Source organism: Anas acuta, chromosome 5 (genome assembly GCF_963932015.1).
Source record: "Anas acuta chromosome 5, bAnaAcu1.1, whole genome shotgun sequence".
Taxonomy (NCBI): domain Eukaryota; kingdom Metazoa; phylum Chordata; class Aves; order Anseriformes; family Anatidae; genus Anas; species Anas acuta.
In genome coordinates this window covers 12,797,480-12,814,251 of record NC_088983.1, presented here as the reverse complement: position 1 = coordinate 12,814,251, position 16,772 = coordinate 12,797,480, and the positions used below count along the sequence as shown (strand labels likewise).

Genomic DNA, 16,772 nt, shown 5'->3' with positions numbered 1-16,772 from the left:
TCTGTTATGGTTCCGTTGTTCATTTTGGTTTTTGCAAATGTAAAGCTGTGGTGGCCCTAGTTTAATAACAGTTCCTTGTTTGAGGAAGAAAAGAGGCCAAACAAACTAGTAGTCAACAAACTTTGTAAATCATGTCCTTAAACACTACTAGCTAGTGACTTTTTGTCCTCTTATCCTTTTCACCAATTGTTGCTGTCAGTAACTTAAATGCAGGGTCTCAAAGCAACGTTTCTATTACCGAACCTTAGCCTTCTTTCAAGAGACGATTTCTGAATTTTTACACTGCAGGTTGACTTTCCCATTATATGTTTTCTCCTAGAAACCATAGAGTTAAAAACTCTATTAATATAGAATTTACTTGCATCTTTGGCCATTTTAAATACTTAAAGCCTTTGGGATGAGGAGGGACTTGGGGGATTCAGTTTGTGTCAGAACATTCCTGGTCTTGTGTTAAAAGATGGCATGCCTTCTGGCTCGCTGCAGGAATGTATCCATAACTTGTAGTTAAAGGGTGTAGTTTTGGGACACCAACCTCAACTGGTGCATCTTTTGCCTTTGCACAAAGTAGCAGTTTAGACTGTGGTAATGCATTTAACTCTTGTGAAGACAATTAAGTAGTAACAGAATTGTGTAAGACTACATTAAATTACTGAAACGCATACAGCTAAAATGAATGGGTTTTGCTGTGACTGTGTATTTTTCATAACTGCAGAAACAAGAGAAGCCAAAGTTTGTCCTGTGTGTGACCTTTTCTGAAAATGGTGATACTATTACAGGAGACTCAAGTGGAAACATTTTGGTTTGGGGGAAAGGTAAGACAAGATTGAAGCTAATAGTGATTCTTTATTGTAAAAGACTGGATTTTACATAAACAGAATCTCATTTTAAGAAGAAAAGATTTTGTTTATTTTGAGTTCTTTTCTGAAACCAATCCAGTCTGAATTCTCCAACAGCTCTTAAAAAACATAGAATGGCTTGGGTTGGAAGGGAACTCAAAGATCATCTAGTTCCAACATACACCTGACTGCCATAGCACAAAGTTGTATAGAATGTGTTCCCTGTGGGTGGTGAATCATGGAGCAGTGCTAGTAATCATGGATTTTACTGGTAATAAGTAATTGAAGGAGAAGTTGGTTTCCTTAATTAAGGTGACAGCAAGAAACACAGTTAACCGAAGTGATGATCTCAAATCTCTTATATCGTCACTCAGTGCAGTGTTGGCAAAAATTATGCCTATTGATATATACTTTAAAAAAGACAACGGATAGCTTTGTTTGTTTCCTTAGGGAGCCAAGTTAAATATATGCAGGTCTAATTGAATTCCTCAGTTTTATTTCAAAAGAACAGATGGATAGGACAAACTTCTTAAAAAGCATTTTCTAGTAAGGAAAGACTATGTTAGGCAGCAGAAGATAATTTCCTGCCAGAAGGCAAACAGCAACAACATCTTAAACGTTTAGTTAGTATGTGAGGTGCCATGCATAGAAATAAGGAGAATCCCCTAAAGGAGGCCTTATTAGTGTAAAAGAAAAGGATATGGACAAGAGCTTCGTGTTTACTCTGTGCCTTCTCCCAGGATACTCAAGATGAAGGACAGAAGACCTGGGAGCAACATGGTGAATCAGTTACACAGCTGGACCTTACTGAGCTGTGTTTGTAGACTTTTTTCATCTGAAGACTACCAGCTACTAAAACTGTTAGTTTTCTGTTGTGCTTTTGAGCAATCGGTATATATGACGTTGCTGTGGAAAGGGATGGGTATCATTTTTATACCTCAGCTTCTCTTTTATTCTTCATTTCTTTTTTCCTTTGATATTTTAAAGCAAGATACTTGAATACATTTTCTTCCACATAAAGTTTAGAAATTGCATAGTATCATCTCCTTCCTGTTCTTGGTTGTTACTTTGGACTGCCAACAAACAAGGGAGACAGTGGCAGCTGCTGGCATGGCAGGGTCAGTGCAGTGCTCAGATGCTGGTTTGCCTTTGTGCCAGTAGATTTATTTCTGCCTCAACTGCAAGAGGTCTTTCCCTGTTTCCCAGAAACAAAGGGCAATTATTTGTATGCTGCAAGATCTCCTCACCTCCAGTGGTTCTTTTCAGATGGGAACAAAAGTCTGTTCTTGATATTCTGTTTTATTACAGCTTATTTTCTGTGTTTTCACTATTTTTGATTTAGAGCTGCATGTTCAAGTGAGGGCTGCTTCCACCATTTCAGAGAACCCTTAGCAAGAAGTTCTCTGAACTGAAAACATTCATAACTGACATACATATCCATAGATGTGGCTAGAAACGAATGTGACTCTACAATGGAAAAAGCATTTTTTCTTCCTAATTTGCATCAGCCCCTTACTTGTGCTAAAGTTAGCCAGGTTTTGATGCAAAGTGCATGTTTAAGTCACAGGAATCACCAACAATAGCTTCTTTGTATTTTGCAATTGTAATGGGTATCAAATTTGAGATATTCAATCTAAAGTAGCTGGTTTGAACGTGTTTTAAGACTAAGAAGGTGCTCGAAGACACTAAGCTCATTAATAAAGAGGTACAAGCTCTTTTGGGAAGTGATTCAGCATCTTCTGCCAGACCAGAAAGGACTTCTAACATAGACTTCAGGACAAGTTAGGTGTCTGATGGCTGTGGAACATCCTTGGAGGATACCAAGTGGTTGGTTTTTTTTGTTTGTTTGTTTTTGTTTTTGTTTTTTTTTAATAACATTCATAGTTCAAGTGTGATGACATCACGCTGCAGTGCAAGTGTGATATCAGGGAGTTTAGCTTAAATCCCCATAGAAGGTTTAAATGAACCTGTTTTACTTGGTGTTTGAATTTGACTAAGAGAATATGTATACTTTTCATTTCTGAGTTGAGGGCAATATGGTTTTGAGATGAGGGGGGAATATGTTTTTGAGATGGCCTGATGTGTTCTCATTTGTGGGTCTGAGCATTTTGGTGCAACACTATTCCCACCATTAGCGCTGTTTAGACATAATCCTTGGGAAGTAGAGAAATGGACAAAAGAACAAAGCTGGGGTAAAAGAACTCATTAAGCTGAGTATTTCACTAGTAGATCTGTTCTCCTTATATCCAGGTACCAATAGAATAAGCCACGCAGTTCAAGGGGCACATGAAGGCGGAATATTTGCACTCTGTATGCTGCGAGATGGCACATTAGTATCAGGAGGTGGAAAAGACCGAAAGCTAATATCTTGGAATGGAAATTACCAAAAACTTCACAAAACTGAGGTGATATCACCTATCTTTAAATTTCCTCTGCCACTCAAAGTGAAATTTTAACTGTCTTCTGAAGAATTCTTTTAAAATCTTTTTCTTTCCTTATGGATATACATTCTTTGAAAAAACGAATAAATGGTAAAATGTCATATTCTGTGATAATGAGCCTGTGAGAGTCTGAGAGCCTGTTTATTAAAATCTGTTCATACACTGACATTCCTTCATGTTTTAAATATTACATTTTCTTTTGAATTTTATACTGGGGACTAGCACTGAATTTTTCAAAACCTAGTTTGCGATTAAAGAAATATACCTTGCAAAAAAAAGTACTAGCAGTAAAAAGCCTGCCACTGAATGGAAATGCTTAATCAAATATCATGGTCAGAAGTAAAATACAACTGAGTGAACATTGCATGAAGGAACCGTTTCTGTTGAAATATGTTGTTTATCTGTACAAATGTAATGTTCCACTGATACGAATTGTCTGATGCAAGTTGTTCCAAACTTGTGGAAGTCAAGGATGTATATTCGCCCATTTTATTTCTTCTCTGTGCAACACATTAAAATGCAATTGCTAAATGCCTTTTAAAAAACAAAAAGTCATGCTTGACAAATCAGTTTGTATTCTCACATTTCTATCTGTTTGTCTGTTATGAACACAGATTCCAGAACAGTTTGGCCCAATAAGAACGGTAGCTGAGGGAAAAGGTGACGTCGTGCTAATAGGGACTACTAGAAACTTCGTACTACAAGGCACACTATCAGGAGACTTTTTCCCTATTACCCAGGTAAGCTGTTGCCTTTCAAGAAAGTTTGTGTGTCATAGCAAAAAAGGTAGAGGTCAAATTTAAGTACTGCAATAACAGATGAATTCATATTTCTGATACTTTTGGCAACAAATAACATGCTTATTAGCATCTATCCAAAACAACATATTTCTCTAATGCTTTAATACATAGTTTGGCCGTTTTAATCCTGTTTAAAAATATTTTGATGTTATTGTCCTCCTTGTTAAGAAACGTTTCTGTTCATGCAGGGTCACACTGATGAGCTTTGGGGACTAGCAGTCCATTCCTCTAAACCTCAGTTCTTCACTTGTGGGCATGACAAACACATTACCCTCTGGGATGCTACTACTCATCATCCTATCTGGAACAAGATTATAGAGGTATAAATTTATAAACACAAGTCTACTCCTCTAACAGAACTTCTCAATTTGTGATTTTAATATAATTACTAACAGAGTACCTTAAAATACTAACTTGAAGGAGAAGAAACACGTCTTGTAACGTTTTTTTTCTTAAAGTGGGCATAACGTTGCTATAAACGAAAAAAATAAGGCCTAGATTATATTGATGTATGTGCTGCATTGTGTAGAAGTATACAGTGCTGTTGACTTTCATAATTTTTATTTTACCAGGAGCAGAAGAAGAAATATAAAGTTAGGAAGTATTTATCATTTAAAAGTAGTTCTGATCGGGATTACTGTTACAGTCCTGAGAATGGTAATAGTCAAACTTCATAAGGACAATAATTTTTTGTGACATTTTTAAGCCTTTATTTGTCTTCTATATGTTGTTAGGATTTTTAATACGTTCTATCCATGAAAGAACATGTATGTTTTAGAATTTAATTTCCTCTCTCTGGTATGAAACTCCGTGTTTAGGTATGGAAGGAATACACAGTGAAGGCTCGGTTTTGTGCTCTACTTAAGCACTCATTTGTTCATTTGCAAACTCCTACTGGCTTTGTGATAACGATGCATTACTACATGCATCTGCAGGAACTGATTTTTAGAGTGTCTCTATTGTGACATGCCACTATTTTTTTCCCCCAAGCAGTCTTCTATTCACATTTTTTTTCAAAACTCCTAATTATGCAACTTTTTTCATAAAAAGATTGCTAATGACTCAGGCTTGTGTAACATTTTATGTTAAAGCTAGTATTGATAAGACTTGCTGAATGCAACACATCTGCAGTAATTGCAAGCCATTACACCAAGTTGAAACAGTCTGAACAGAGTAGCGTTTGCCATACTGTCTCTCGTAGTATCCTGTGCCAGTTGTATACACTTGTTAAATCACAATTGCTTGATGAATGTGGAAAAGGGAGTTTATTCTGTCTAACAGACGTCATATGTTCTACGATCTATATTTTTGTTGACAAGAGAATCTTCTAAATTAATTGAAGAGACTGACTCAGTTTAAGAAACTGCTTTACTTAACTTTTTCAAAAGGATAAGGTTTAATGGCAATAGCAGGAGGTTCATTAAACTACATTTAGATTTTTTTTCCTTTCCAAGTACACACTGCTTCGTTAAGACGTTATCAGTCTTGAAAATATTCTCCTTATTTAACACTTGAAATGTCTGAGACAGTGTTTTGTAGATCACTGACTGCTTATCTAGAGTAAATAAGTCATTTTGCTTTAACCCGTTTTTGCCATGAGAATCTATGTAAAATCTTTTTAATATAGTTATGAGTAGAGGTTATTGCTAAGATGAAACTTGCTGTTTGAACCTCTGGCTTAATGAAGAAAATATCTTTTTTGAGGAAAAAAAAAATAAATAAATAATGGAGTTAGTAACTTTGAAATTATTCACTTGCTTAAACTGATGAGGATATACCTCACACCAAGCCACTAGGGGAAGTAATTACAAATTGATAAAAATGTAAACAGATTTACTAAGATGGCTACAATATGATACTGTTCTGGAATGTAGAAAATCCAGGATATAAGCATTTTTGTGAGATGTGTTACTCATTTTTTTTGCTTACGCTTTAAAATTATTTTTGGCAGCTGTCAGAAAGAAATAAGCTGCTTATTTTGAGACTTTCTCCTATTGCCTAAGGGTTCTGGAGCTCATTCTTTTTAACAGTAGAGGCTATTAGAAAGAAAACACTTCATTTTTTTTTTTTAGGCATAAGTTTAAATGAGAAGAACACTACAATTCTACTTATGTCTCCAGAATAATATACAATACAAAGTAAGATGTTTTAAAATAGCATATCAAAATAACAAACTCAGTTCATGCCCTTAGTCTCCTATTAAGCTCCAACTGGCAGATGCTGAAAAAGTCTTTTGGTGTGGGCAGAAGTTAGGTTTTACCCCGCTATGCAGTGATACATACCTTTGTTGAAAGGACAAGCAAGTACATCTTTAGACAGTAGGCAAACTGCAGCTTTAGTACTTAATTCTTAGGTCAACTCTAATTTAACAAGTTATTTTTATCTCTTTTTTGTGTTTTGGTGAGCAGTTGCCTTTGCCAATTTTCTAATGAAATCATTTGACTAATTATTTTTAGATAAGATAGAGAAGAAAACAGTAGCCTTGTATAGAGGGAAAAATCCATTGGGCAATATTTCAATCAGTTTTTTAACTGTGATTAACTGTGTGATTTTTTTCCCCCTTAAGTTTGTATTTGAAAACCACTAGAGAGGGTTACTGTGGTCTTGCAGAAGATAACTAAAATGTGTTTTTGTTATAACTTGGATTGCTAAATATGTGTGTTTTCTTCTAAAACATTTTAGGATCCAGCACAGTCTTCAGGTTTTCATCCTTCAGCATCTGTTGTTGCAGTAGGAACGCTAACTGGAAGGTAAGATGCACAGAGATGCACCTTGGGCACCAACACACAATACGTGATTTTTCCAGCTCACCACATTCAAGTAAATGTTCTTGTTTTGCAGATACGTGATGTGTGTTCATCCCATATTGAATTGAATTGGATTAGAGAATGAAATTTTTTTGTATTCCCATAATTCCTAGAAATCCTGGTCTTGGACTAGTACCCTGTGTTTGTTGAGTATTGTGTGGACATAGGATAAAGAGAAGGCTTCTGCCCTGGAGCAGTGACAGTCTAAGATCAGTGCTAGGAGGTGGGTTTTGACAGGACAGGAAGTCTAGCTGAGTGTTAGGCTGTGGACAGAAGGGGTTCTCATGACACCAGCGACCTAGATATTAAATCTTTGTTTCCATCGTGGCAAAGGAGAGTTTAACAGAGGAGTCTGAGATAAAGAATTAACTTTATAGATGTATATACAGAGAGCTTCCCTGAGGCCTGAAAAGCTGTGTAGAAGAAATCACATAGAAAATGGTTGCTCATTCTAAATTTAACAAGGGGCTTATTATGTCTAATGCAGTAATATCCAGAAGCTTTAACAAAATTTTAGCAAATGTCCCACTGCTAGACATAGTGTTAAAATACATATTACGACATTTGTTCTGCCTGAAGAGTGTAATAGACAAGGCGGGAAAAAAAACAGCGTGAAAAATAGTTTCTGCCTTTTACAGAGAAGATAGATCCCTTGGTTACATGCTGGATCAGTGGCAGACCGTTGGTTTAACCTTGATTGTCTACCATAATTTCATCCTTTCCTGTAATGTCACTTGAGGGCAGACTTTGCCGTTAGTGCTGAAAGCAGTTGCACTCAACTGAAAATGCATAGAATGCTTATAGGTCATGAGCCAAGATTCTGTGATATTTTTTATGGTCCCATGTTTTTTTGTTTTTTTTTGCTCTTGGACATAATATAAATATCAATTTAAATGTTAGTATAGCATACGGCTGTCTTGAAGGAGAAGGGTCACTATATATAATTCTTCCTTTATTCTAATGCATGACACGTAGTAAAGCAATAAAATCTGAGGATTAACATCAGGGTCAATGCCTGATAGTTATTCTGGTAAAAAAAAAAAAAACACTGGAAAGAAACTTTCCTGTTAAAATAAAAAATAAAGAAAATGAGTAGCAGTTGCTGTTTTTCTTTTTCTAGTGTAAAACTTATGCTATTTTGACAGAAGAAAAGTTGGTCAAGATTACAGTAGATTTAAATTCCTTATGGAATGATTTATTGGCCTCTTTCTGTATTTACAACAGGTGGTTTGTGTTTGACACAGAAACAAAGGACTTGGTCACTGTACACACAGATGGAAATGAGCAGCTGTCTGTAATGCGTTACTCGCCAGGTTTGAGAGTGTTTATTTACTTTTTTTTCTTAAAAAAGAAAAACGTATTGAATTTTCTTAATTAAGTTTGGGGTTTGCTTCTACAATAATTTCCCACTTGAAATACTTAAATTGAAAAATAAATACACTGTGAAACACTGGCAACACAGTATGTGATGTATTAAGCTCTAGGTCCCACTGCCTCAGCTCCACCAACCCCTATTTGTCGTGGTATCACTGGGAAGAAGAAAACAAACACAACTTAACTGTGCAGGTTTTTGCAATCAGATTAGTCCTAAATGGATAGTTGATGCTTCCAGAAGTGCCATGTGTTAACAGTGATGCTTTCTGTATAAACTTGCTCTGTTATAATCTTGAAACATGTATCAAATGCAACTGACAAAGGGAAAAAAAAAATCACCTTTTTTCTCCTTTTCAAACCTTTAAGAACAGTTTCTATTCTTCATGGTACTAACTTTTCAAAATTAATCTAAGTTCTTCCTTACTGGAATAACTAAAGTTGACTTTTGCATTTATAGATGGAAACTTCTTGGCAATAGGTTCCCATGACAACTGTATTTATATATATGGTGTTAATGAAAATGGAAGAAAGTACACTAGAATTGGCAAATGTTCGGTAAGTCTTTTTTTTTTTTTTTCAATAATAACAACTTAAGTATGTTTTGCAGCACTGTATTAATGTGGTCATATTGAGAGATGCTAGTTAATGTTATATTTTTCTCATCATAGGGTCATTCCAGCTTTATTACTCATCTGGATTGGTCTGTTAACTCGCAGTATCTTGTGTCTAATTCAGGAGATTATGAAATCCTATACTGTGAGTAAAAATTGTATTTACTCATTTTGTACAAAGTTCACGCAGTCTAATTCAGATTTAAAATTTAAATGAGACCATATAACTGCCAAGATAGACCATATGTTTTAATTCATCTGCTGCAATCAAAATCTATACAATTTGAGAATTAAAGATGTTATGCTTTTTTTTCTTCTTTTGTAGGGATCCCATCAGCTTGTAAACAAGTAGTGAGTGTTGAAACAACTAGAGATATAGAATGGGCCACTTACACCTGTACTTTAGGGTTCCATGTTTTTGGTAAGCATTTTTCCTCATAGAAGCTTTTGTCACTTGTTATTCACAAATACTGTGAATGCCAATTTTTTCTTATGAAACATGACTATTCACATTTCAGGGGAAAACACAGAACTTCTGTTATGCCATTCTTATTACAATCTGTCCTCTTATTTCAATCCAGAAAGACTCTGATTTAATATTCCTGCTAGCTTCAAGTATAAATTTTAAATTACAGCACAAGGGAAGAAAAGGAAGAAATTGCAGACTGTCCTTTCTGTCACACTAGTGTTGCTGCTTGTCTCTTTCAATTTAATGTTCCATTTCTACAAAATTATCATTTATCTACGCAGCTACTGGGCCAAATCCCCTTATTGGAACCAATTCCCTTTGCACTGGTTACTATGCAAGCACAAGAGATGACAGTCCTGTCATTAAGTACTTGAGTGCAATTTTATGCCAATTTGATGGAATATATAACAAGTGAATGAGATGAAAGGAATACAAGGGAAAAGTAGTAAAAATCTAACAAAATCATGATAGTTTTTTTTTCCATGAGACTTCTACAGTTTTGAAGGAGCTGCTTTCCATAGAGTGCTCAAAAGTTTTGTATTTATTCAACAACATGTGCAGAATTAACAGATCATTATGAAAACTGAATACAAGAGCCTTCAAGTTCTTGAATCCTTAAGATAAAATAAGAAGTCATCATAGACATTCAAAGAGTCTGTTCTAGTGTAAGCAGGGAAGATTTTCTCCCATGTTTATAGTAGAATAGATGCAATAGTGTGTTTGAAAGCAGCCAGAAAGGACGTGTTTTTGCAGCCTAAAAGATGGGATGGCAGTAGCAATACGCTAGGAAGAAACATTCAAATTTTTTAATATTTAACCAACAGGCAGTGCTTGGGTGTCACAACACCACAGATTTAGTTAAAGGAGGAAGTCCTAGGAGACTGGCTATGTTTCTCATATGAGAGATGAAGGCCCTAATAGAACTAATAATATATTCAAGTCCTCAGTGCCTGAGATTTGAGTGTATGTGACAAAAAGTTACAAAGTCTTTGTATTAGCATCAAAGGTTCACATACTCTGAAATGATGTATACTTCGAATCAGTATTCCTTTATAAATTAGATTCATGGAAAATATAGTACTATTAGAATATGGGGCTGCTTTTGGTGCATAGACTATTTTAACAGAGGGGTGTCACAGCTGAGAGGTGTGACCCTTCCCCCCCTATGCAGCAAGTCAGCTTTAGGAGCGTACTGTGAAACTTACTGGGCCAACGAGGCACCTGTGGAAACATCACAGACACTTTTATGCTTAGTACTCCATGCTGAACAGGTTTATTGTAAGCCATATATTGTTGCTAAAGCAACAAGTATGTGGAATAAATAAAAGTAGCTAGTAGTTTGAATAATTATCACAGTTATTATTTTAGTAATGTAATAGAGATTGTGAAGAGGTTAGTCAAAATTTTAAAGGGTATAATTTATTCAGAGAGGATATGTAATGCAAAAAAAGACACGAACTACAGTGCCAAGTATACTGAGGATTGATAGATACACAGGTTCAGACTGGGAAAGTTATAAAGATAATGCTTTATAATTATCGACGAAAAAATGAATATTAATGATAGCAGGGTTATACTGTTGCCCATCCAAAAAGATCAAATGAATTAAATTTTTAATAGGTAGCAGAATCAGTAAAAGCAAAGAACTGCTGAGGATGTGAGATTTTTACTCTTCCAATGTCTTTTGGGAAATGAGTTGCAGTACACTGGCTAGCTAGCAAGTTCTCTGAATTTTCTTCACACAGAAAATAAATAAGCACTTGGAGGGGACTCTCTTCCAGATTTCTTTGTATGGAGGTACAAAGAACTTAAAAATGTGAATGTGTCTTGTGTAGGAATGACTGTGGAATCAGGGAGGTCGTGAGCCTTACTACAGGAAGGAGAGGAGCAACAAAATGAAAATAATGGACTTCAGCAAGGCAAACTTTCTGTTTGGGAAGATTTAAAATTGGTTAGAATAATAAACTGAAGAAGCTCATAAATTATAAACCGGAAGCCAGTCTATAATGTTGGAAGTCACTGTTCTTCCGTACATTGTGGTCTCAGAGCAGCCACAGTTTTTAAGTGCTTGCTGGGGTTGCCTCCCTGTCCATAAAAGAATCAATCACATCATCAAGGGCATGAGGCATCTAGAGTATTCATTTTTCAGTAACTACTCGCTACTGAAGCTAGGGATATTTTCTCCCTCAGGTAGAACCACATAAAAATCCCAAATAATATGTGTAGCATTCACAGCTGAGTGTAATCAATGCAAGGTGGAAAATGAGCACTGATCTGTTGAACACCTGTCTTCAAGCATGGGAGCAGATTAATCAGCCTGGAAATGCATAGAGATGATTGAACTGAAACTCAGCAGCATGTAAGGAAATGTGTTCTGTGGTGGATATTTGTGATACAGGCACATGTAAATGTGAAGGATAAATGACCTTAAAATGCTTCCTGATCTGTGTGCTCTTGCAAAGACACATGGTCTGCTGGATACACAGCCATGGCTTCAGGTCACATTACATGCCCGGTTTTGGAAAAATTAGTTTTTGAGGTAAAGGGCAGGAGTAGAAGACATGTAAGACAATGTGAAAAGCCTGAATGCATTGCAAGCAAAGCAGAGCTGAGATCAGTTGGGCTCAAAAGTGTCTAGAAGGCTCTATACTGAATATTATTTTTGTTTGAATATTTTTATTAATAGCATGGATGATAAATCAGTGCATATAATTCATAGGAGGCATGAAGGTACAGGATTAGAAAATTGTCTGAAGTAACAGAGGAAATATATGAAACAAGGAGGCAATTCAGTAGAGACAAAGAGAAGGTTATATACCTGAAGAGTAGAAGCCAGTTGTACAAATACAGAAGAGAGGATAGCAGGCCAGAGAGCAGTTCTGCACAGAAAGATCAGATTACTCTTGCATACAAACTGAACATGAATCAACACTATTATGTAGTTATAAGAAAAGGCAGATGCATTAGAGGGATACATAATGAAAAGGGCGCCATGCAAAATGTGAGGCAATCATCCTTTGTCAGTATCTGCTCCAGTAACAGCTGGAATGCTGCTGCTGGGTTTTGCATATTGGACCAACAGATAATGTAGTCCGAGCGCTAACAGGAATAATTGCACATCTGAATATCGTTCTGTGAGAAGAGATGTAATGAATGAATTTTAGAGAAAGAAGAAGAAAAGGGCATGGCATCAATTTTCAAACAGGAGAATGGAAATGGTTGCTTTTTCCATGTCTGCAGAAGACTGGAGGGGCAAGAGGAACAATGTCGGCTAATTTTTCGGCAAAGGTGCTTCAGCTACTGGAAAAACTGACAATGGGGCACTGGAATCATTCTGAAAGAGTACGGAATCTCAAAGCAAACATGCTGATATAAGTCTTTACCTGTTTTAAAATGGCAATCTTGTTCCTTAAACCATTTCCTTTAGGGGTTATCTCCAGCTTGTCATATTTACATCTTGAGAAGACTCATGTCTGGTTTTCAGCTAACATTTGATGTTCATACAGCCTGCTTTTTGTCAAAGCAGTTACTTAAAACAGCTTTTCTGTCTTTTCATTTTCAGTATTCATAGTTTCATGAGTAGCAATTCTTGCATTTCTTCTTTGCACATTCATTTTCTTTCTTCCCAGCCTCTCTTTTAACATCCCCAGCCTAGCAAAGAGGGGTTTCCGCACAGGTCAGGCGAGTTACTGGCAGTCCACAAATCAATACCGTGTTTCATTTTATTTACAGTAACTTGTACCTCCTTAAAATCACTGGCAGAAAGACATAAAGTCACTTCCTTTTAGTGCTTTTGAGCTTCTGGGGAATGATTCAAAGACTATATTTGGGAAGAACTGCATGCAGATCCAAGCTAGCTGCTTCCACAGTACAGGGCAGATTCCCATTTTGGTGTCCTAGTAAGGGAAGTTGGTGTGTGCCTGCCCTGCCCATAGACACACCCTGGAAAAGAGCAGGGTAAGCATGACAGAGTGGTAACTGTCTCCTCCTGACACACTAAAAATACTATTTAAGCGGGCTTGCACTCAAGTAGTAGGACTTCAGAGGGACACAGCAGAGTTCATACAGCTTCCTCGCACCCCTCCATCATAATATCAGCACACTTATTATTCTAATTATGTCAGTGGCCTCTGAAAGCCTGGCATCATTTATGCAAAGCAGGGATTGGATAAAATCTGAATTATGAAAATCATCTTTAAAAAATGCACAGTACTGCATACAGAAAAGCTGACATTTCAATAACTGACTGGAATTTATTACAGTTTCAGCAGGCAAGTATTCAGAAGCTTTAAAGATTTGGTGCAAAGACTTGGTCCTTACATTGAGGAGCCTATGGTTTAATTTTAGAGCAATATTTTGTGCAAGGACAGCAAGAAGTACAGTACACAAGGAAGAATTACTACTTACATAAATAACTTTATTCACATATAATTACTTAAAATTTTATAGTAGGTTCAGTTTCTTTTCAACGCATTCATTAATTATTAAATAACATTTCTAACTAGGGAAATTCTTCTGTCCTAGGTCTTAGACTTCAGTAATATGAAGAAAGTATGTTGAATCATACATAGCTTTTAAGCCTATAGTAATGTGAAGAAACTATGTTAGTGCATACATTAATAAGCTGACAGGAAAATAAAAGCTGTAACATTATTTCCTACATAACCATATGGAAGCACTTTTTCAGAGTTAAAAGCACTCTGCTGACTAGAAGAAATAAAAGATTTGTGTACTTTCCTATTAGGATCTGGTCTTTTGCTGCTTCTGAAGTATGCATACTAACTCAACTGCAGTTATTTTTACGATTTTCTTGTTTTTTGCTTTTTAAACAAGTAACCCCTTATTAATATTTTAACAAAACCCGAAGCTGTCACTTCTGTTTCCGTTATAGAAACACTTAATTAGGCCATTCATGTTTCAGGTGTATGGCCTGAAGGTTCAGATGGAACAGATATCAACGCTGTTTGTCGATCACACGGGAGAAAACTGCTCTCAACAGGGGATGATTTTGGCAAAGTACATCTCTTCTCATATCCCTGTTCACAGTTTAGGGTAAGGCATTTAAAAAAAAATTCACTCTTGTATCCTACACAAATGCATAAAATGGTGTTTTCCTATTTACAAAAGAAAAAAAAAAAGAAAAAGTGGGAATGTATGTATGCCTAAGGGATTTACTTAAGTTTGATTGAGACTACAATTAAATTTTAATTTAATATTAAAATATTTTGAGAGTAATGTGATGCCTTGGTTTCATTGTAGTCTGAATGTTATGTTGTAATGGTATGTTTTTATGACACTTCATCTTCTCACTAATATGGTGTTTTCTAGGCTCCAAGCCACGTGTACGGTGGACATAGTAGTCATGTAACTAATGTAGATTTTCTCTGTGAAGACACCCATCTCATCTCCACGGGCGGAAAAGACACAAGTATTATGCAGTGGCGAGTCATTTAGAGGAAATGTCAGTATGAACATACACAATTGAGTCGACCATGCACAGAACTTATGTATAAACTGTATATTTAAAACTTAACAGTATGTTTGCAGTTTAGCCTGGTCACTGTGATTTTTGTTTAAAAAAATTCTTACAAACCTCAGGAAAATTAAGCCCTGTGCTGGTTACTTTACTCAGTTTAGTGATTTTTTCATTGTGTCACACCTTAAGAATGATTGTTTTCTCTTTTGTTGTACAATATACAATGCAGTACAAGTTTAATATAAAAATGTGGCTTGACAGTTTGCAATACAGTGGTATCAGCAGAATGTGACTATCTTAAATGTTTTCTATAAACACTGCTAAAGTGGTCACAAAAATGCCTTTCAAAGACTGTATATATGTGCTTAATTGTTTCACTATCTACACTTTGTACTGTATATCTACTTATTTAGAAAAACCTATGGCATTGTTGAGGTACTGAATTATTTCTGATGGAGGACGACGAATTGATGCAGAAGGTATAAATGAAGATGTAAGATGCAAAAATTAGTCTTCTAGATCTGCAAATGTGAATGCTGGTAAATTTGCATTCTCTTAGGAGTGTAGCACACTTTAGATATCACCTGTGAGGAGTTATATGCCCTTTCAGATGAGTGAAGCAGCAGGTTATGCCCCAGTTTGACCTGGCTATCTCAGCAGGGTTTACAGATGGCTATGTGGTTCAGGTATTCCAGATGAGTTTAAATTAAAAATCTTTTTACTTGTATATGAACAATTTCTTTTTGAAAATTAAACAAAAAAGCTTGGCCACATCCCCATTATTGGTTGATATATTTAACTAATATGTATATTAATCAGCATGATGCTATATTGTACATGTATAAGATTTTAGCAGTTCATAACAAATGGTAAGGCAACCCAGCTTTACTTTTTTATGCTTATGGATATTGTATATTTGTATTTTAAGACCAAGTAGACCAAGTCTAAAGATATCTTTTTAAGTGTACCATAAACCTGCAGAGGGTGAAGGAAGTCTTGGAAGCCTACATGAGATATTAATGTGTAACTTCTGCCCCCTGTGTTTTGTGCATGGATGGATATTTATAGTATGAAATAAGATTGTGTTTTGCAATGAAGTAATAGTGGAGGTGGTATAAAATGGTTCAGAAGGCCTTACCAATGGTGATTGTGACACAGATTGAAATGTATTGTTTACTTTGAGGAATGTATCTGAAAAATTTTAAAAAGAGAGGAGTCCTAAGTGGACTCGAAAAAGATAATATTAAAAGTTTGCTTGTAATGGACGGTAAACGTTAATTCTCTGAACTCTAAAGCACTGGTTGTTTAGAGTGATTTAAATGAAATGGAATCAATAAATTTTGAAACTTTTTTATTACATCTCCAACCTCCTACACTGGCAGTGCAGGACACCAATAAACATGTATTAAAGCAAATTTTCACTGTATTCTTCCTGTGTAGTAAAATATCTTTGCTTTAACACTAGATACTTAGAAGAATAGCCAAGCTTCTACTTAATGTCACAAGTTTGTGAATTGTAGATTAGAATAGCTGTTGAAAATATTTGGGAGTAAAATCTAAATTTTGAGGTATGTAATTTCATGTGCTAGCATGACTGAGAATGTAAACCTTAATTCACACATGGAGAGTGAAGCTCTGGCTTCACAGAAGGGAAGAAGTACATGCTGTGTGCATTCACCTACAGATTTTTTTGGTCTACCTCCAAGTAGATGTCATTTATTTCTGAGTACTTGACAGGTAGAGCAATGTCATTCCACTGGACAGGGTTACATCTGTGGTGAGAGCTCCTAGCACCTCTCTGTGTTAGGAACTTGTCCTCAGGTAAGACTGAAGTCGTGGTTTCAGAGACATTGTAGGCTGTCGTTACTTAGCACTGTCACTGAAGGATGAGGTCTTACCCCCAGCTGCTTATTCCCATCCCGTGCAGCTGTACAGCAGTTGGTGAAGCTGTAGGGCGA

General features: G+C 36.0%; 1 protein-coding gene across 6 annotated transcripts in view; it reads left to right on the top strand.

The window, feature by feature from the left end:
- EML1 (EMAP like 1) overlaps positions 1 to 16,229 on the top strand; it is a 121,079-nt gene extending 104,850 nt beyond the window's left edge. For all 6 annotated transcript variants that reach the window (XM_068682782.1, XM_068682780.1, XM_068682781.1 and 3 more), the window contains 11 exons: positions 713 to 812; positions 3,087 to 3,241; positions 3,892 to 4,017; positions 4,266 to 4,397; positions 6,760 to 6,827; positions 8,109 to 8,197; positions 8,716 to 8,813; positions 8,927 to 9,014; positions 9,195 to 9,290; positions 14,260 to 14,390; positions 14,667 to 16,229. In XM_068682782.1, coding sequence (XP_068538883.1) covers positions 713 to 812; positions 3,087 to 3,241; positions 3,892 to 4,017; positions 4,266 to 4,397; positions 6,760 to 6,827; positions 8,109 to 8,197; positions 8,716 to 8,813; positions 8,927 to 9,014; positions 9,195 to 9,290; positions 14,260 to 14,390; positions 14,667 to 14,792 — 1,209 coding nt within the window. In that variant the 3' untranslated portion in view covers positions 14,793 to 16,229. The remainder of the gene's footprint in view (positions 1 to 712; positions 813 to 3,086; positions 3,242 to 3,891; positions 4,018 to 4,265; positions 4,398 to 6,759; positions 6,828 to 8,108; positions 8,198 to 8,715; positions 8,814 to 8,926; positions 9,015 to 9,194; positions 9,291 to 14,259; positions 14,391 to 14,666) is intronic.
- Positions 16,230 to 16,772: the final 543 nt, after the last annotated feature.